Raw genomic sequence first — 21,408 nt, 5'->3', positions numbered from 1 at the left:
GGCGTGAGCTGAAAAAGATCCTCACACAGGTGCCTTTCTCAAACCTGCTGCAGATAAACACCAGCTACTGAACACATTACTGGAGCTGCAAAAAGCACGCCACGAGTTGGAGTCAGGCGCAGAAATCTGTCCAAATACGGAGGGATCTGAAGGCTGACTTACATTGCTGTTCCAGAGAGAGAGAGAGAGAGAGAGAGAGAGAGAGAAAGAAACAGTGAGAGAAGGACGTTTCAGTGACGCATTTGGGGTTTGCCATTTTGTGACATGCTGAAGATAATTGCAGTGCTATGAACTTTAATTCTTACTTATTTCACCTTAAATCAGTGCTAGGTTTCCCCTTCAGAACAGAGACTGAACAGTAACGTTATTCTGTCACTGCTGTAAGTCAGGGAAACCGATCAGTTAAAGTGATCACTGATATAGTCTTTATTTACTGTGTGTTTTACCTTTATGTCATAGCTGAAGGGTTTCCTTCCAAAACACAATGAATCTATATGTTGGGAGTGTGCTTTACACATATAGGAAACACCAGCCCTATATTATGATTAATACCAGCGTTATTAGAAAAATAATCAAGTACATCAGCTGTCATTCTTCTCAGAACTCATTCCAGCCAAATTTGTTCACAGTTCACGTGCAGCCCTTTGGAAAGAAGCTCTTCAGTTCCTCTGCCACCTCAGAATTTAAGATGCTTGTTTCTCATTCTTTTCAGATTGCGGATCAATATGTCAAAGTGGATGTGATTAGAAGGTTTGTGAGCTCTGAAGGCCCTACACGGGCCTGCATATTAACCCCACTCTGAGAAGGTTCTGTTTTTCCCCCATTCTTCCTGTCTACATGACACCTGGCCAACGCAATGACTATTAATTAAGCTGCTCTGCTGACCCATGGCGGCCTAAATCGCTCAGACATTTCCTGTAAATACGTAATGTAGTGTGATGGAAACCTCGAAAAATAGGTGCCCCGTTGCAGCCTGTTCATCCACTGAAGGGATTTAATCCCATTCATTTCCTAGAAGTCTGTAGATTACTCTTGTTGTGGCAAAGTCAAAACTGATTAGTAATATTTCATCAAGAAATGATCTATGTTAAATATGATTGGCCATAGCATTGGCCGTCCCCTTTCCCAAACGTAGGACAATGAATAATGATGCAATAGCCCAAATGTATAGCTCCTCCCTCCGTCACAGGGAACCCTTATATGTATGAGGACAGAGAAACTAAGATTAGTTAAGTATATCATTTTTTAAAACTTAGTTCTGCTCTAAACCTTTGACTTCACCATGAGCTTCTCCATGCGTAACGGTGCACATTTGATCTGGATGGGCCTCCTGGTTTGTTGCTTGGTTGACATAGGGGCTAGTATGGAGTTCACTGGTGCTGAAGGCCAGTGGGCCCGGTTCCCCGTGTGGAACGCCTGCTGCGAGAGCGAGATGAGCTTCAACATGAAAACAAAAAGCGCTCACGGACTCCTAGTGTACTTTGACGACGAGGGATTCTGTGACTTCTTGGAACTGCTCATCCACAACGGTAGACTCAGTTTGCGCTTCTCTATCTTCTGCGCCGAGCCGGCCACGGTGCTGTCCGACACGGCGGTCAACGACAGCCGCTGGCACGCGGTGACCTTGCGCAGAAATTTCAAAAACACCTCGCTAATTGTGGATGACGAGATCAAATGGGTGGAGGTGAAGTCGAAACGAAGGGACATGACGGTTTTTAGTCCTTTGTTCTTAGGGGGGATACCTCCAGAACTGCGCTCTTTAGCCCTACGCCTAACCTCGGCCTCCATCAAAGACCAGGTCCCATACAAAGGATGGATTAGCAGTTTGAGGGTGAACAACTCCGAGCCTGTGTTAGTTGATAGTGAGGGGCTCAACAGCGACACTTGTGAACCTGACCATGTTTGCCAGAACGGAGGAGTGTGCAGCATCATCAATGAGATGCCCATCTGTGACTGCTCCGACACCGGATTCCAGGGGAAAGACTGCAGTGAAGGTAAGAGGCCTGGCTTCGTCGTCCCTGTTGTTAAAACTGTTGAAATGTCTTTTCTTTTCCCTGAAACATAGCCCTTTCCTTGACTTGTTTTGGTTCCTTTCTTTCTTTTCCTTTTTTGTTTTGAACATTTGCACTAGAACCTCAGAAAGAAGTGCATGCTACATCATGTCTGTTTCAGGCCTCCACCGTGGCCATGGGCCATGTTACATCACATGATTAGATGAGAAGTACAGGCTGTTGTTCACAGCAAAAAGGCAAACAGCACAAGGGAAATAAGAGGTTTTATTGCCATGGTTAAGTCAACTCTTCCAGAGCACCCACAAAAAGACCATAATTACATTCCTTAAAAGATAATAGCACCACAAAGCTCTGGTGCTTGTAGATGACTGCAGCAAATTCACTGTACTCATTCAGAAATGTACAGCACGGATCGTCAAACCCAATGATTAGGCAGCTGTTTCATGGAGGAAAAGTGGAGTTTTGTTGGAAATAAAGAAGGCACCAGTATCACATCACAAGCAGCAGTGCTATAACCCTTTTTGGGATGTAATTCATAAGAACTGCATAAATACAGGCAGATGTGTCTAACTGAATAAGACTAATTTGTGGTTAGCTTTCCTGAAATAGAGATCAGTTACACAAACTTAAAGCTATCAGTTTTTCTCAGTGTCGTCTGTGTGTAACTCTTCTGGCTGGTCCCTGGTTTAGCTGCATACTTTGGTGTCAGAATTCACTGTATTTTTAAGTTCATTCCATATTTCTTTTTATTTCTTTTTGTCTTTTACCATCTTTTTGCGGACTGATTTCTCCTGGATGTTGATGCTGGTTAGGTCTCAGGCTTATCAAATTCAATGTTGCCTAGGAAACTACACACCCACTGAGTGAACTGTGTCCTAGTAATGTAGACTGGAGGCTGTATATACATTTTACAGACAGGTCTTCTGTGCAGACTACAGCAGGATCTGGTCTTGTTTTATGGTTTTTATTGGTCTCTTAATCAGGTTCCTGGTAGTTTTTTAGCATTCGAAAAAGCAGGGTGCTTTTTAATTAGGCATTATCCCATTGTTGAGTCAGAGATAGAGGCCCCATTGAGACCTCAGTGCAGTAACACACTGCTGGATGACACTTAAGCATGTTGTGACTACAGCACCGGTTGCTGTTAAATGTACTGCTTATTGATTCTTTTCAGATCAGGCAAAGCTAGCTGTCTGAGACATTGTGTCAAACATCAGAGCTCCATCAAACTGATTAACTCATGTTTTTAGGATCCAATTTGTTGCATTGTTTTTGGGTTTAGCACAAAAGGGAAATTGATTTCGTTGACATGAAGGTAATTCTCAGTGCTGATTAGGCGAGTAGGCATTGGTCACTGATACAGAGAGCTTATTTAATTTTTGAGAGATTTTATTTTTATTAAGCTATATTTTAAAGTCACTAATTGAATGCAAATGCTTTTGTTAATGGCACAGCCAACAGTCCCTGAATATTAATGTCATACCTCATTACAGATAGAAGAGCCTGGATGGGAGGATATCTTTCAAGCGTAGAGTTATAATAATAGTAGAACTACAATGGTGTGTCTTTCCTTTCTTCCGGCATGAGATAGGGGATGGACTGACCTTTCGCTGTGTCGTTTAGCGTTGTTGTTATTAGCATAGCCTTAATGGAACAGAATAGGACATTAAAATTTAATGGCTCACGTGAAGGAGCTGCCAGTGGGGAGCATGTGTTCAAACATCTCCTTGGCTTTTCGCATCTCTGTTGTTTATTTGTGGTTGGTTATAAATGTAATTTAAGGCATGTGAAGCTGGAGCTGAGGAAGGAAAGGCTCGGTGACACATTTCTATTTCTGTTTTAATGGTATGCGCCAACCCAGGCTGTCAACCTCATGGGTGAATTGATCCATCAGAGGCCTCTGTCATGATTGGCCAGTTGTGTAAACTTCAGCAAGGAAGGTGTGGTGTGCGGAGTTAAACATGTCCGATCTGAATGCACAGGCGCTCCGTCACTCTCTCGACAGGCAGCTGTGGTAATGACATTCTTTAGTGAAGCAGGTGTGGTGATCGCAGTGGGAGAGGGAGGCCGCACTGCAGAGAATAACAGTGCTACATGTAATGAGATACTTTTACACCACTGGGCATGGTGAGAGCAAGGAGTAACCTGTATGTTATTATGCTTTCACCTCCACCCCCCCCACACACACTTAAGAGCCACAAAGTATTGCTTTATATCAACTGCCACTTGTTTGTTGCCCCTCGAGAGACTTACATTTGCAAAAATAGTGCTTTTTTCTAGATGACTAACAGCATTGCTCTGCTTAGAGCATTTGGTTGAAGAGTGAAATCGGTTTGCAGGGCTTGACTGTGTAGACCAGTGCATTGATCATGCAGGTGTGTATAAATATCCTGTTGGTTTTACAGATAGAAAGGGTTTACCGAGGTATTTTGTCACATTTGGGGCTGCATATGCTCTAGCTCTTTGGTTAAGCCCTTTGTGTTGCTTTAAAGATGGAGGGGTGTCTGCTCAAACCTCGTACAGGGAGAAGAGAACAGCACAGTTTAAGCTCTACTTTAATGTTCCTGAAAACTGCAGGTGCTCCTGGCTAAGGCTTGAATGGAGAGAAAGGAAACAGCAAATAAATATGAAGTATAGAGCACCAATGCTGCTATTGGAAATCAGTCAATCAAAACTATTTTAGCTTTAGAACCTTGTGTACCAGCAACTATAATTCAGTGTGGTTTGCAGATTGACACATAGTTAAAGCTAGTGCCTCCATCCTTCTGCTGTCCAGAAACACTCCTGTATTTTCTCAGAAAATGAGAATTATATGGGACAGTGTTATAAACAAAAACAGTATAATACATCATCAGCTGCTGTGTTTAGCTCTTATTCTGAGCCCTACCTCTTGAGCCAACTCATTGTGCTCTCCAGAAACACTCGACAAGCTGGATGAGGGCTGATATACAATGAAGGTAAATGTCCAGGAGGATGATTGGTGACCATCGTCAAGGAGTATATCCGTGTAAACGTTTGCATTGTAAAGAGTATATTTGAGTTTATACTCATTCCTCGTAAGCTGTTCATCATCCAAATCACATTTGAAGTTTCATAGACATAAGGAAAGCCTAGCGAGAGATACTCAGCCCAGGCCTTTGAGATTACGATCTACCATATTAACATCTAACATTAAATAACAGACTTCTCTTAATTGTATCAGTCAGAGCCTAGTGATATATTATTAGCGCTATAGGCTCAATCAAGGGATCAGGGCATTTGCCTTGATCTACTCACTACTATCGTTTACAAGAGCCATTCCTCATGTTTATAGCCAACCTTAGACCTCTCAGTTCCTGCCCTCTGTAATCTTTTCTGGTGATGCACTTCATCTAAAGCCCTACTGCATCATATCAGCTGAGTCTCTTTCTTAATGGACTAAGCCTTATAGTTTCTCAGTGATGCAGAGTAGACATTACAGAAAACACTATGTACAGTATGTGGAGGATATAGGGGACTAGATGACTGTGAGAAGAGGAGGATATTGCCATTAATCCAGTACTGGGAGGGCAAAGCCTCAATGTATTAACACTATTGCTCTCACTAAGTGGTTAAGTTGTACTGCATTCAAGCTTGTAAGTAATTACACATCACTTTTTGCGTCTTCTTTTGAAACATTTAATTATACGACCATGTTCAGTTAGTTCTAAATGAACTGGATGTAAGGTTTCAGTTTGTAATCCTGTAAATCTGTTGGCTATTTTTAGAGATGGCTTCTAGTAGCTTATAATTTTAGGGTCCGCTGATAATTCTTTTAATAAAGTTTGAATAGTCACTGTTGACGGTGACATCTTTAGTGACTTTGCCATAGCCGGATGCTTTGTACAGCAGAGCGTGCACAGAGTGACCCCCCTCAAAGCGATTCAATGCGGTATCCCTATGCGTGTGCGTATGTGTGTGAGTTTGTGCGCTTGAGAATAACACACTCTGACGAACTGAAAAACTGCTATAAACGAGCAGCTGGAGCTGGGGCCCTGGTTGTGCAGGGCTGTGTGAGAGCACGCGTCACATTGCGTTTGGCCCATGCCCGCTCAGGCCCACACTGGTGCCTTGTCCACTACTGCTCGCTTGCATTCTTCTCCTCCGAAAGCAGGCCACTGTGCTCAGCCGGCGCTCAAAACAAGCCGTCAGCTCGATGAGATCCCAGTGTCCCTGGCTCTGTGTGGACTCTGCAGTGTTAGAGAGAGACTCCTCGATCCTGATCTGCCACTCAGACTGCTGTAAATGCAACTGCAGCGTATGTGCAGCCTTCCCAGCGCCTGTTCACGTCTTTCTCTCTCTCACACACACACACACACACAAATAGGATTAGCAATGTACTGCCATACACTGTAAGAGAGATAATGACATTACTTAGGTACTAGTGTTAAAGGCCGAAGGTGTTTGTGAACATAAAATCAATAGGTGGGTTATGTTCTTCATGAACAATGCAGCAGCACAGTGTTAGGAACAGGACCATGATATTTCCTCAGCTTCATCAGCTTAAAGGTTTGGCCAGTCCTAGAGTTTAGCAAGTATCTTGTGTGTTTCCATTCACTGTAAAGAGAAATTGGCAGTGTATGAAGGTATTGCCCGTTATTCAATAATCTGCCTGAGAGAGGACACAGTAGGAATAGGCCTGCAGTAAATAATGCCATCACACACTGCAACACTAACCCCATGTTTGATTTGTCATTATTTCTGCCATGGCACGTCCTTCATACGTTTTTTTTTTTTGTTTGTTTTGTTTGTTCATTTGTCAGCATTTTTTTTATTTTTGTTCTGGTAGCAATTATAGTGCATGCGATTTGTATTTTGGTCGAGAGGAGCAGACTGCTGCGGTAAGTCCTGGGTCATTTTTCTCCCTTGAGGTCCAAAACAACAGAGGTAGGACTGGATGCTTTAACAATCTCAGATAGAAGACAATTTTTAAGAAGGACTTGGGTGTCAATGCCTCCAAAAAAAAAAAAAAACAACAACAAGCTGGTCCCAAGGAAACAGGTGTGTGTGTGTGTGTGTGTGTGTGTGTGTGTGTGTGTGTGTTGAAGGAAAAGCATGAAAGGCTCGTTTCTCAAGGTAATGTACTCTTTCTTTAGATGAGGAAGATGAGGAAGATGAGAAGTGAATTATTATTATTTTTTTTATTATATCTTTATGGAGTAATTCTTCACTTGCATACACATGTACATTCCCAGGTACTGTTTATTTCATTGTAACTGAACTGACTGACTGACTTTATGCTGTGTCACCTGTATTTATTTATTTATTTTTATTAAACACCTGCATGACTCACCTCTATTCCTCTACTAGTCGTCTCAGCAATAGAACACACTGCACTACTGATGAAGAAAAGATATTGTCTTTGAACTAGAGGCTTAGCTCAGAACTATAATCCATCAAACTGTTTTTGATGTTGAAAATTAGACGTACGTTACATCATACACACTGAAGCTTTTTTATATATTTGTGTTGTGCTTAAAAGAAGGAAATCACATTTAATGACTGGAAATATTAGCAATTAAGCACCACTCGTTTCTCACTCTTTTCCATTTTGCTTCTAGTTATTTAACTGCCTGCATGTTTGTGCATGCACTTTGAAATGTCACAGTTTTAATGTGTTTTACCAGCATAAGATTCACTCATTAGTTTTAATAACAATAAAGAAAAAAATAAAAATAAAAAATCAAGTTCAACCAGGAAGACTGGGTCTTGAATTGAAGTATTCAGATCCAGTTGTTAAACCACCAGCTGGAGCTTCCAGGATGTTGAGGAAATGAGAGATCTTGAGCAGAGAGGCCGTATGTGGGTAAGAAATGGGGAATAAGAAGTCTCCCTGGTTGAACCTCCATTGAGATCCATACATTTGTAGGAAGTTAGAGACTGGGCCACATTCAGCGCTAGTGAGGCATATAGGAGAAATAAAGCAAAGGCAATCTGGTAGTACTAGTCTCCCCATGGCAGCACTTGTTTTGGCTTAGGCATTTGCACGGAGTAGTAAGACGCATGTGACCATGGTAGTCCTCAAGGTTGGGCCACCTTCCAGACTGCATGCCTCTTAATCAATGTCTTCCTCTTTCTCTCCACGCCTCGGCCGATCCTTCCAGAAGAGGCCTACGTTGGAGGTGGGTATACTTTATCTGCTCCCTTCTTCTCTCCTTTCATTCATCCTTCCCCCTTTGCCATGTTCTATCTCTCTATTTCTCCACTGTAATTTATTTACTTTTTGTTATTTTTCAATTCGTGGGGGACCAGAACGGTAAGTGGATCCAGAGTTTGTGTTTTTGGGGCATGGAACCATCTTTAAGGTTATTTACAAGGTGTGCACCACGGGTAAAAGGTAAAAATCTTTCCTTCCAGTGTTAGTGTATGTCCAGTTCTTCTTAAAGCTGATTGGTCAGAAAGCTCAGAGTTTGGAGCCTATGGTTTGCCGTCTAAAATCTGGAGCCATGACGAGAGCTGAGAAAATGGGTCCCGGCTTAGAACACATCAGAGTATCAGCTCCTAGCTCACATGCACATGTTCTCTCTCTCTCTCTCTCTCTCTCTCTCTCTCTCTCTCTCTCTCAAATGCATTCACACACAGAGAGAAACACACTCACATGCTAATGCATGCTATTGAAAATCGGCACACAGAAATTCAGAGGTAGCAAAATGCTGTCAATTTTCCTGAAATTGCATTGTGTGCTTCAGGGACAGAGGGTAAGTACCGTGGACAAATCAGATTTGATATTCCCCACTGATGGTTCAAATATGCAGGTTAGAATGTAGGCAGGTAAAATACGCGCTCCATTGTAATTCATTCCTTTTGAGGTACTGTGTCTTTTATGTATGTAGGAAAGAGCATAGCTCAAAGCAGGAGCAGGTGATATCTCTATAAAGACAAAATGGGTAATGGGTAATGGGTAATGCTGTCTTTTTTCCAGTTTAGTTTCATCCCAGTAGCTGTAGATCTCTGTTGATTAATAGTGTCATTTCTGGTTTTATTTGATGAAAAATCATTTGCGTTTCATCTGATGAGTGTGTACTCAACCGAACGAGTACCTTTAGGTCTAATTTGCACACTTGCGTATGTTTTAATGATGTCAGACCTGACAATAGTAGAATTTGTCCAAATTATCACCACCATCATCATCATCACCATCGTATTCCTGGGGAAATTTGACCAGATGGAGGACATGTTTGGTTTTGGCAACAACAAGATCAAAAACAACAATAATTCTTTATAAAGTTGTCTCTTTCAAGTGTGACAGATAAGTTTGACAGATAAAGCATTGCAACCACTGGGTTGAAGAAATGCTTTTTAAACCCCACCCCACCTTCCCACAAACACACACCCACTCTCCTCCTCACCCCACCCTTCTCTCTCTCCCTCTTGAGTGTGACACCCCCCCTCCCCCCTCCCCACCTCACACCACAGGCATCCTGCATTCAGATGATGCCTGCGTGTCAATGTGACAGAAACCTTCCCATGATCCCGTTCTCTGTGCTGACTGTGCTCTTGTCTTCCCTTAAGGTCTTGCGCACCTGATGATGGGCGACCAAGGTATGGGTTTTATTCCTTTCTCACCCTTTTTTGCCTCCATTTCCCTTCATGCCCTTTTCCCTCCATCCTTCCTCTTGCCTCTCTCTCTCTCTCTCTCTTGCTCCTCGTGCCGAATCCCCCCCCCCACGATCCCCCTCACCACTCCCCCATTGCTGGTAGGGATTTACTCGGGGCTGCTTTCTTTCCGGCTTGGCGCTGAGTCAATGGATGGTTTGGTCTTTTTCCATTTATTTATTTCTTTTATTTATTTATATTCTCGGCTTTCTTCTCTCTTTGAAATCTTCAACTGTGCTTCAATCCATCATGCTATTCCTTTCAGTTTGTTATTATTTCTTTTTTCTTCCTGTGTCAGTCATCCACAACTGATTGCTATTCCATTGTTGCTTGCCAACCTCATTTTCATACTGAAAAAAAAAAAAAAAAGATTTGGATGGGCAGGAGATTGAAGGGCATCTCTCAGGGGTTTGTTCATTTCTTTGTAAAAGCGCTAGTCTGTATTCTCAGGATGCGAAACAGGAAAGCATTAGCTCTCTGTTCAATATTCATGCTTTCCGTCCATCTCCCGCGCCATCTTGTCTTGGCATGTTCCTCCACACAGGAAGCTTCCATCTCCCCCCTCTCCTCCTGCCTGCCTCCTCTAACTGTGCTCTTAATGCATGGAGCTAGCTCACACGTTAACCTTTCATATCCTTTCTCTGGATCTTACATAAGTTCATGACTCTTACTGTTGCCTCTTTCCTCTCCTTTGTATCCCCCCCCCCACTGTATCTCTCTGGAATTTCTCTTCACGGAACCATTATATCAATGTCATAGGTAAAAGTAAAGGTACATAATGTCTTCTTTTCCCATTTGTTTCCCATAATATGATGTTCACACAGAATAACTAGCTCTCGCTGTAAGCTGTTCATGTATATTCCTGTATTTGTGGCTTTATACATGCATCTACACTTTTTTGCGTGCTTCTGGGTATCCAAAGTCACACTGATTTGCTGTATGATGTGTGATGTCCTGAAAGTGTGGCCACTGGGCTGGAAGGTAGGTGTGTACTGCAGTGGAAATGTTTATGGCTGAATGCACGAGCAAATGCAAAATGGGGATTCAATCAGCTCGGGGTAGTCTGAGATTTTCCCTGGTGTTGTGTACAAAACAGAATAATAAACTCTACCGAGGAACAGACGCATGTTTACACAGGGAACATCTCCCACACCAAATGGAAGAGTACACGGCCATATATAGCCCTCGCAGTGACAAAACAGCTTAGCAATTACACAGCTGTGTATGGAATATGGCGATAAAAACTGTTTACCCAAAACTCATCTAATGAATGTTATCAGTTATAAATTCCACTGAAAACACTGAATGTTTAGGGTTATGTTTAGGGCCATCATTTAGCTTAGTTTGCTTTGCTGTTGTCATATTAAAAACATGTATCTCCAACATGTAGTCTTCACAGGTGTTTTTGTTTTTATTCTTTCTTTTTATCAAGCGTTTGTAGTGGTCCATTCATTGTGTAATTTTCAGACAATGAAAATAAAAACTAAACATTGAGATACATGTTTTTTTTGGACAGTGGTGATACATTGTTGACAATATTACAATAGAACAGACACTTCAGCTATGAATAAATATTAATAAGCACAATTTTTACATCACAAACGGCATTCAGATATGTCCACATGACCGAAACCCTGCTTTTAGCATCGAGCATTACTGATTGTGTTGTCAGATCATCTCATATGCAAAGGTAAGGTCATCACACCACATGAGTTTTCCATAGTAATGTTTTATTTGCATCCGTAGCACTTTTGAATCCACCAGCTTTACCTTGTACGTGAGACCTTAGTTCATTTAGTAATGTTAGCTTTGCTGTGTGTCGATGAACTGCACCACTGAGACACTGCTGAGGTAAGTGTCCAGCTCCTGATCTGTTCCAGCTTGCAATCACTCAGTGTGCGTTCTCTTCTCACAGCCACTGCATGCTGGAGCTCACTGCCTTTTACTGCACACTATGGCTCAACACACACACACACATGCACACACAATCCCCAAAACTCACGCACACATTTACCCCATGGCTAAATTCAGCACTGATATGGATGTGGAAGAGTAAAAGGCCGTGCTAGGTGGAGCAGGTAGGTGTGCTTTATGTCTTTTTTCTCTGGGCTTGGCTGCTGCTCTCGTAGCTGGCTGGCCAGTGACGGGGTCAGGCTCTTTTAAACTTCATGTTCTGGCCACTGCTCTGTGTTCAGTGATGGAGGGGCTAAAAATAAGGCCTCTCTTAAAGCATCCAAATGTTCTTTTTTTTTCTTTTGGAAGGCGACTATGGTTTTGCTCATCCCATTTGCCATAGGAGATTGGTTCTCATCTATCTGTAAAATTGAATGAAATGGTGCGTGATGGGACTGACCCCGCTGGCTGGGTCACGCAGACATTATCAAATGAATTTTGCATTTTGTTGTTTGTTTCTCTGTGGGTATATGCATTTCTATGTATCTGTATCTGTATGTTTGTGTGTGTGTGTGTGTGTGTGTATGCGCACATGTATGCATTTGGATAGGGCCACAGTTGCAAGAGAAATAATTCTGTTATACTTTTTTTGCTGTAGGTTTAATCTGTTTATTGCTAGAGTAGCAGCTGCTTAATTTTATGAGTTTCAGGACTCACTGAGAGTCTCTGTAATTCAATTCCAATAATTACACCACACATTTATCAATAATTTGAGCATAATTGACAAGATAATACATAATGACATCAGAGATCAGCTTATATTGCAGATTCTGGTCTCGGACTTTATGTGGGCAGCTTCAAAACTTTGTCATAGTGATATTCAAAAATTGGCAGTGCATAATAAAACGTATTTTTTGTTACCTACTGTATGAGTTGAATGCCAAGCTTCGGCAAACCTAAACAACTTACAAGTACAATGCGGCTCTGTTTAAATGTCAGGGAAACTTTTTGTTTCATTTTAATTAGAACCTAAATGTATGTCTGATAACAGAAGACATGAAAAGGAGGTTTAGCGCTATCCGTTCTCTTGCTCTGAATAGAGTATTTAAAGTTGAGATAAAGTTCTTAAGCAGCAAAATTGGAAATGCTCATGTCTGCTCCTGAATCCCTCTGATTTCACATGCTTGTCCTCTTAGCATTCATAATGAACATTTTGGCTGGCTTTAGCCTGTTTTGACAATGAGTCCCAAAAGATTTGGATTTACAGAAACATTCCGTAGAAATGTTCAAAGTGTGCTACACTCTCAGACTGAGTGTGTGGTTAAATGTGGCACTGACTTGCTAAATCTCAGCTAAAGCTTTGCAAAGCAGTGAGTCTCCTCAGATCTGAGGAGGGCATTTTTGGAGCTGGGTGAGTAAGTGTGATTTACTGCTGCTGCTCTTCAGAGCCAGTTGGAGGTGGCAGAGGGGGCTTGCTCTCTCAGACCTGCGAGGGTCACCTGGTCCACTTTCCTCAATGTCCTTGCTTGCAGCTGGATGAAGTGCTCTCAATGTAGTGGGGCCAGGTCACCTTCAACAGACTTATCTGCTCAAGTGTTTGCCCCTGGCCCCGGAATTCATAAAGCTTTATTTTTATGCCGTGTTGAGCGAATAGAAGACAAGTGCAAATTTGTGTTAAAATATGCAGGAAGCAGCATAGATGAGGTGTGTGTCTGAGAGATTGCGCTTGTCTGTGTGCTGCACCTGTATTTCCATCGTTCTTATGCTCAGTCGCAGTGAGGAGGATAAAAGATGCGCAGTAATATGGACGGCATGCGGTGGGTCGACGGCTGTAATTGCTGCCATCGCAGGCGAACTGGCTGTGAACCTGAAATGTCGCTCAAGGCGCTGTAAAGCAGAGTCACAGGTGGCACTATGCTGCTGCACTGCAGAATTCTTTAAGCCTAATTGACAGAGCACAGGAAGGACTGGCAACAGGTTTAGGATTTATTGCATGATTTCAGGACAGCACCCTCTGTACCTTTCCAAATGAAAAAAATGCCCACTCTGGAGACTATCTTAAAGTCTTTCTGTTTCTGAACACTTTGTTCCCGATATAAACACCTGCTTCAGGCTCAATTTCAAGAAATTTGGTCTCATATCATTTTGATCTCTGCTATATTTTGTCGATTAATACCTAAATTATTTAAAATATGGCATCATAAAAAACTAAATTTATGTTCATAAATTCAGTTGAGCTGCACTGGAGTTATAAGAGGTGTTACAGAACTACTATTTCTTGGATAGGGCCCTGTCCTTACATGACATCCAGACAGAACAGGGCTCATTTGAATATATCAGCATTAAAGGGATGATATCAACACACAAGTTTGTTTTAAATGGATCATGAGTTGTTTCATGGATAAAAATAGTAATTTAAAATGAATTAAGAGGGTTTTGGGCCAATAAAGACACACTGATCTATAAGTGCAGGGTATTAATGTAGGATACGAGCCAAATTCATTCATTCATTAATCCATCCATCCATTCATATTCTGTAACCGAGAAACACACCAAATTTCCAGATTTAATTAGAATTCCTGGTAGAGTTAGGAAAAGGACAGTGGTTAGGGTTTGGAGCAGGTTCAATTAGGGTAATGTTAGGAAATTAGGAATTAGGAAATGTCCTATTGAATTTAATAGAAGTTTAGTTTAATACACGTTACAGTGGACCATCCAAACAAACGGTTCCTGGAATTTCGGTGCTTCCTAAGATAATGATCGATTTCATTATCTAAGCTCCTAAATCTGTGCATTGGAGACTCTTTTCTCGTCTCCAGACACTGGCGCTTGCTTGTGTCGCCAACCCAAATGGACCTGACTATGGAAGAGAGGAGAAGAAAGCCTGGTTAGACATGTTGATCAATACGTATTTAAAATCCCATTATGTCCGCCACTGCACCACGGATGCCTTGTTAATGTAATTACAGAGGCGATCTGAGGGGAAACGGCCCCTTAAATTACTCCAACACCAAGTCTTTGCTTACTTTCCAGTGGCAGATCCATTCATAGGTGCACAGTTGTGCACCACATTGAACAGACAGAACAAATGTCAGCTAGAGGGGGTGGATGAGAAGAGCAAACAAGGCAGGATTTAACTTTTCAGAGCTCCACAAAATAAAAACAAATATAAAGATCCTGATCTAAACATTCTAAACCTTTGAAAATAATCATTCCCAGGCCCTGCACTAACTGTGGGTGGTGATTCACAGACAGCCATGGCCTGACCTTTCCTAGACCAGCAATTCAAACCTTAACATATTGTTTGAAAAAAAGTGCTGATGGAAACCGTTTTTAATCTAATGGTAGTATAAGCAGCACAAGGGCACAAATCCCCGTTATAAAGCTCTTTCTGCAGTCTCCTCATAGCTGTTCATCAATCACACATCTAGCACCTCACTCTGCCCTCATTATACCGCACTCATTCACAGCAAAGTTCAAAGACATTCTGGAGGGAGAGGGGCAATGTTGAAAGCCTGCTGCCAAATGGAAGTCTAGTTTCTTAGCATAAGCAGGCTTTCTGAACATTTTTTTTTCTTTCTTTTTTTCGGAGGAAACCGAAGTACATTGTGCCTTTTAAAACTGCCTTTGGAACCTCAGTCTCCATATCTCCAAGAAGCCAGTCCTGTGCTAGACCTTATCTCAAATTGCTTACCTATTTCAATCAGCCACATAGTTCCAGTTGGAATCAGCCCGATCATATTTCACTTGAAATATATAAATAAGTGGAAAAGAAAGATTATGACATCAGTGTCAAGTGCTTTCAAAGCCGGCTTTCTGTAACTGATGTCTGCTTTGTCTGATGCTTGTCCTCTCAACAGGCACTATTGCTGGGAGCAGATTAGCAGGCATTTACGTGGTTTAGAGGTCAGTGCATCTTGACCATTACTGAGGATCTCTTCAAGTGTACTCTTCTGCAAAGCCCTCCAGGCTCCGAAAACAGACTTCATTCATGGGACTGAAATAATAGACGCTGAAACGCTACAGTGCTTTGCAACATCTCAAACCGGAGACTACAGCAAACGATGGATGGCTTGTGGCAGTGATTATTTTCTGACATTTCCTCTGTTAGAGTGACGTTTAATTCAGGAGAGTTCTCATTTTGTTGGGGTCATTGTTGTGGGTGACCCCATCAAAAGCAGCAGCCAGACAGGCCTGGGTGTCCACTGAAGGTCCTGGAGCGGCGGGGCAGCAGCAGGGCTGAAATGGCTTTACTGTCACCCTTTATGTGAGGCTGATCATTGTTAATGAAATGATTTTCTCATTAAATTCCCATAATCAAATTAAAAAGTAATCAGCAGATGTCATTCTAAGAGTTTTTTTGGGGGGGATTGAGGTTCTCATTTGAGTAGATGTAATGATTTCCAGATAGGTCAGCCTGGCCGCTGTGGGACACTTTGGTCTCAAATGCCATTACGGCAGACCAATTCTAAACGTATTATAGATCACTTTTAAATGGATTTAAATTGAACGCTGACATCAACAGCCTGTTTTTGAAAAGAGTTTCAATGTGAATGTATGGCACTGTTTCCATTTCTGATGTCTGTTGGTAAAAGACAATTAGGAACTGGACAGATATAATCGGGTCAGATTTTTAAGTCTTCCGAATCAAAGGTATGTTGTAGTATGATGTGCCTTTGAGATTCAGTCTACTCTTCTTCCCTGGATTTCAGTCCTGTGTTTAGTAGTTTTTGTAATAGCGCTCCACAGGGGTTTAGTTTCATGCCTTGGTTATTGTATATGTATAGATTTACCGTCATTCCAGAATAAAATTAATCATGAACCTTGTAAGCCTATTGCGTTTGGGATTAGGTTAAACTAAAATGTAATTTAAGCAATTACTTTACAGGTAGACCTAAACTGTTATTCGTAGCTTTGGCTTTGAACGAGGCTGTTTCACTACCTTTCCGTCTTTCATAGTATCATAATATAGTGACGTTAGTCTGGAGAGAAATGAGCTTTATATCATTAAGCAGGCTTTGAAAAAATGGCTAATTAGCACCAGAGAAAAGACAGTTTCTTTTCACAGCCGTGGAACTTAAGCTGTACATTCATTGTCTTATGTAGGCCATTGAAAATGGGAGGCCTAATTGGCTGCTGGAGTGATATTCTTTGCTGGCAGTATTTTTTGCCATCAGGTCAGGCTATCTTGAAATACCCTCTAGGCTCGAGTGTGCTTGGATTCAGCGCTGTGGTGTGACTGCCAGAATGTCATTACCAGCGTTGGCAGGTGGGTTCTATCCTTGGCCACAACTCCGCATGTTCACTCTCACATGAATAATAGTGGAGCTGAGGGCTGGTCTTAGCTTCGGGAGGAGGTTTAGGATATCGCACCTGTGGTTGCTTAACTGGTTGAACCGTATTGCTAGTGCTCAATTTGTAGCTTGCAGCTTCTTCCTGTGATCGGCTAATTTGTTGAACACCGCTGCTTGCTCTCAGAAGCTATTGGTCGCTGAGATCCTCCCTGCAGCACACGGCTAACAGATTCACTTCGTCTCTCAGACAGACTCTTAGGTGTACCCGTGGTCCCAAATAAGATCCATCAGCAGTCGTCTTGATTCTGCTGGTTACACTGCCTCGTAAGACAGGGAAGAGAATTGAGCTGCTGGTTCTGAGCTCTTTGTTAAACATTTGAATTAAAAGTCAGCAGTACCACCATCCGAAAAAAGGGGGAAAAAATGAAAGGGAAATCATTGGCAAAGCAGATCAATAGAAAACGGACACTGCAGCTCCGCAGGTGAGACAGATGAAGAACAGAAGTTGAATCGATGCGCTACAGTCGATGGGGGATAGTGGCTGTGGTGATGGAGAAGTGTATCCGAGGCAGCAATGTGAGAGAATGGCCCCCACAGGTGAGGGGGCTGAGGGGGTGGTGGAGTAGTGCTGGGGGAAGGGAGCAGCATCAACACCTTAGCTCAGCTTGCATGTCTGTTTCAATTTCAGCATGAGTAAGTCCGACCTTGGTTATTCTATATCAGCATAAATCTCCCTTGAGAGCAGCGAGCAGTATCTCATTCCCTGACTTGTCGCTTATCTTCCCACAGTATCGCTTGTTATCAGCCAAATTGTCAAGATTTTTTATTTTTTTTGTAACTTTACTTATTGTTTTTTAACAATATTTATGTGCACTGGTGCAATTTATCACTTTTGGAGTGGGCTGAAGAGGATGAATAAATGCAAAAAATGTATCTGTGTTATAATTCCATTCAAGATAAATTACAGCTGAGATTTTGACCTTTAAAAAGATTTAACCGAAACCATTCCCAAGTAACTCACACTCTCACACACACACACACGCGAATACAATCTATATAGAATCTTTTTCATTAAACTCTGAAGTGATGAGCGTTGACAGCTTATGTATTGAATTCTGTAAATATGCATGAAACCTTTTAGTCTTCACGGTCAGTGGATTGTGAAGAAAAATGTGACTCACATCTCATGAGTCATAAAACTTATGCATTCATAGGTGTTTTGTGAGCACCATATGTGAACTTCAAATCTGGGCTGAAGAAGAGAAATCAAACATCCAGAGCCTTGAGCTTAGTTGCCCTCTAACGACTGAGACGAAACACCAGAACGTTTCAGACTGCTGGATTGACAGGTCTATCAGTAGAGTGGTAAACAGGGTGGATTCGCTCCCTGCATGACGTTAATTCATGCATTTTAGAGACGAGCACCTTATTTAACGTGGCAAATGAAAAGCAAAAGACCTCACATTTAAATCAGTCTTTTAGTGCTTTTGAGGATGCTGACATTTGTCTCGCAAAATGGTTGGGGGAGCACCCCTACGGGAGGTTGAACTCTGCCATTTTCCCATTCCTCCTGACCTGCCAAATGTGTAGCGGTCAGCTCCAATCTGTCCCCCTAGGGGTGCTTGGGTACTCATTAATCTCCAGCCTGCTGTCCTGAAGGGAGCAGAGTAATTGTTTAATAGTAGACACTGTGAGATGATGTGTTCTCTCTATCTGACATTTATGAGGTCATTTGTGTCTCTTGACCTTCATACACATATTTATTCAAGCAGACACTGAAGACCTGGCTCCCACTCTCTGGTTCATTCTTCCCCTCTCTCTGCACTCATAAGATTACACTTCAGAGATATTAAATAAACCACATGTTCTTGTTTTACCTTCAGCCTCTTATTACAGTTTTTGTTACTTAACACATTTAAATCAGCGGCACTCTTAAAATGAAATGTTTGACCTAAACTGCTTATGTATTCCCAATAGTGTGTTATTGAAAAAAAAAGGGAAAGCAAAACTGCATGTGCCTCTCCTTTTGCTGATATTCCACACCATTTACATAATTGGTTTGCTAATTATTCTGTAATAACATAATGGTTGCCACTCCATATGTCAACTCTAAAAATACACTGCCATATTTTCAGAGCTGACATTCTGTTAGGCTCTTAGAATTTAAATGAGTGTGCATCGTCTAATACATACTTAGATGTAATTGATTTCTGGACGTGGATTGGCTGCTGTTAACCCCTTATTAAAACAGAAGCCTCTTGTCATTAAATCCCTGCCCTGGCAATTACGCATTTGCTCCAGCTTTAAAGCAGGTACCGGAGAAAGGTGTGCATGTGTGGATTGTTCTGCGGCAGGTCCGGTTTGCTTCTGATGCTCCAGGGCTGTTTATCAGCGTTGTCTGCTCACTAACTGCTGCCCTAATTAATCAAGTAAATCAAAGAATGAATTCAGTCGGAACCAGGCAACTGCAACTAGGGCTGGACTCAGAACCACATTCAGACCTTGTATTTTGAATGGAGCCCACTGTAAACACAAAACTATATCCCAGCCCTTGATTATATCTCTGCATTTAATACGTGACAGTTTAATTCTAGAATTGGTCAATCACCAAAAACTAAAAAGGCAACAAAATGCCCACAGAAGGCACCTCACTGTAGAAACAAAATTTCTCCGCAGTCAGTGATGATTTCGGTGTCCAAAGACATCAGGAGTTTATTTTTTCCTTCTTTCTGTGTGTGTGTGTGTGTGTGTGTGTGTGTGTAGCCATCGAGTCCCTGTATGGAATGCTGAAAATGTCCTCTTGAGCACCAAAAAAATGAGAGTAACAACTTGTATGCCAGAGCAGGAGTCTGAAATCTGTCAGCAAGTAAAATCATCCCATAACTCGATAACAGCAGAGTGGACAATTTTCACAGGAGGGCCAACTCTTCACTGTTTCAACATCTTTTTCAGCCCCACAAAATTCCACCAGTGTCTCAGACTTCTCCTCTCAGTGCATAGAATTTCAGCGTCTCAAGCTGAACACTCAGGTTCAGCAGTTGCTTGTTTGTTACAATGAAATAAACATGTTCAGTTCCTGTAGTGTGGAATCTGACCTTGGGGAGTAGGGAAGTTAGGTTTGCATAAAGAGTTCAATGAGGGAGAAACCTAATGTTCATGGTTTCATTCCTTAATTTAATTACGTATGGTAACCTCCCTCTTTGTGTGGATAACTCACTCCCTCGTCTGCAGCCATTTCTCCAGATATTTCTGTTCTCTTTCCTGCTCTTTACCGTGACAGTTCTAGCTCTGCTACAGCACCTATCTCTTCTTGCTCTTGCATTGTTTCCATTTGCCCTCTGCACAAATCTGACAGTGGCAAAGTCTCTGGCCATGCTCTGCAGATTTTTCTGCATAGCCGTAGCCATTCTGTAGGCTGACAAGTGTTCAGCCTTTTTTTTTTTTAAATGTTGAAATCTGCCTAAAATCCTTGAGCTACATTTGTGAAGTGAATGTTATTATATAGCAGCCCACAGTTTTTCCATTTTACTTTTTAAACAGTATTCTTTATGCTTTCCTACACTTGGATTCCAGACAGAGACGATGAGAAGATCATCATACAGACCCTTTAAGGTCTCGGAATGACTTATAGACTTTACTGGGGGCCTTGTGTTTAGCAAATTACTGTGTCTCTCCAACGGTTGAGATCTGACCTGGTGCTCCTTCTCCCACATATACACTCTTGTGGATTTGAATGTAAAGCAGTGGCTTTCTTGTTTTCCTTCAATTTGTTATAATAGATACAGTGGATGAATATATCAGAATAACTGTTAGTTGTTTTTAATCTCTTTAAACTATATAGGCATGTGTTATGGCCCTTCTGCACATACACCAAGCATCATGTGTACCGTTCGGACATTATTACATAATTTCTCATTTCACAAACCCAGACATTGCCTTAACTGGCATCTTATGCTATGCGTGTTTCTGTTGTCTTGTTTTCTCTTGTCAGCATAATGTTTGCAGACGGTTAGGTTAAGTTTTCCACTCAGGATGTTTTTCAACATATTTATTAGACTTCTCCAATCTATCTAGAGATGTTACTTCTCTAATTTAACTACAGAAGTGCATTGTTAAGCACTTCCCCTCTCCACTCCAGGGTCATGTCCTGAGTTCATTATGTAATTAGCACTTTAAGTTCAGGAGGTTAAGCACAATATGTTCTATACCTCAATCAGGATGTATGTGTCTCTAACAATCATTATAGAGTATATTAGTGGATTATTATCATTATTAGCTCATTACAATGTTATATTGCATTTTCCCATCACATTCCTCCCTTTTTATGATTAATTAAACATATAATATGGAACAACTTAATCATAAATAAAATGCAACAGATAACATCATCCTCAGACTAGCTAGGTATCATGATGAAATGATTACCATGACAGCCAAGTTCAACCCCATTTGCTAAATATGAATCAAACCATGCCATCCAGTCATGATTGTTACCTGAAAACTCATGCAACTCCTCAGTGAAAGCTGTTAGTTCTTCCATAAGCTTAGTAAATGACCCGTTTGCTGCTGTGTGATTAGGAATGAATGTGTAGCAGTGG

The 21,408-nt window shown here is 41.6% G+C and overlaps 1 protein-coding gene across 12 annotated transcripts in view; it reads left to right on the top strand.

The window, feature by feature from the left end:
- The window catches only part of nrxn1a (neurexin 1a), a 189,157-nt gene that overhangs the window by 1,436 nt on the left and 166,313 nt on the right, over positions 1–21,408 (top strand). For 5 of the 12 annotated variants that reach the window (XM_066664958.1, XM_066664953.1, XM_066664957.1 and 2 more), the window contains exons 2-4: positions 713–1,994; positions 8,132–8,149; positions 9,540–9,569. In XM_066664958.1, the coding sequence (XP_066521055.1) occupies positions 1,283–1,994; positions 8,132–8,149; positions 9,540–9,569 (760 nt within the window). In that variant the 5' untranslated portion in view covers positions 713–1,282. The remainder of the gene's footprint in view (positions 1–712; positions 1,995–8,131; positions 8,150–9,539; positions 9,570–21,408) is intronic. The other 7 variants (XM_066664960.1, XM_066664959.1, XM_066664955.1 and 4 more) reach the window with 3 other exon arrangements.

The sequence above is a fragment of the Hoplias malabaricus genome, chromosome 3 (assembly GCF_029633855.1).
Source record: "Hoplias malabaricus isolate fHopMal1 chromosome 3, fHopMal1.hap1, whole genome shotgun sequence".
Lineage (NCBI taxonomy): Eukaryota > Metazoa > Chordata > Actinopteri > Characiformes > Erythrinidae > Hoplias > Hoplias malabaricus.
The sequence above is the reverse complement of the archived record's forward strand: the minus strand, read 5'-3'. Positions and strand labels throughout refer to the sequence as shown.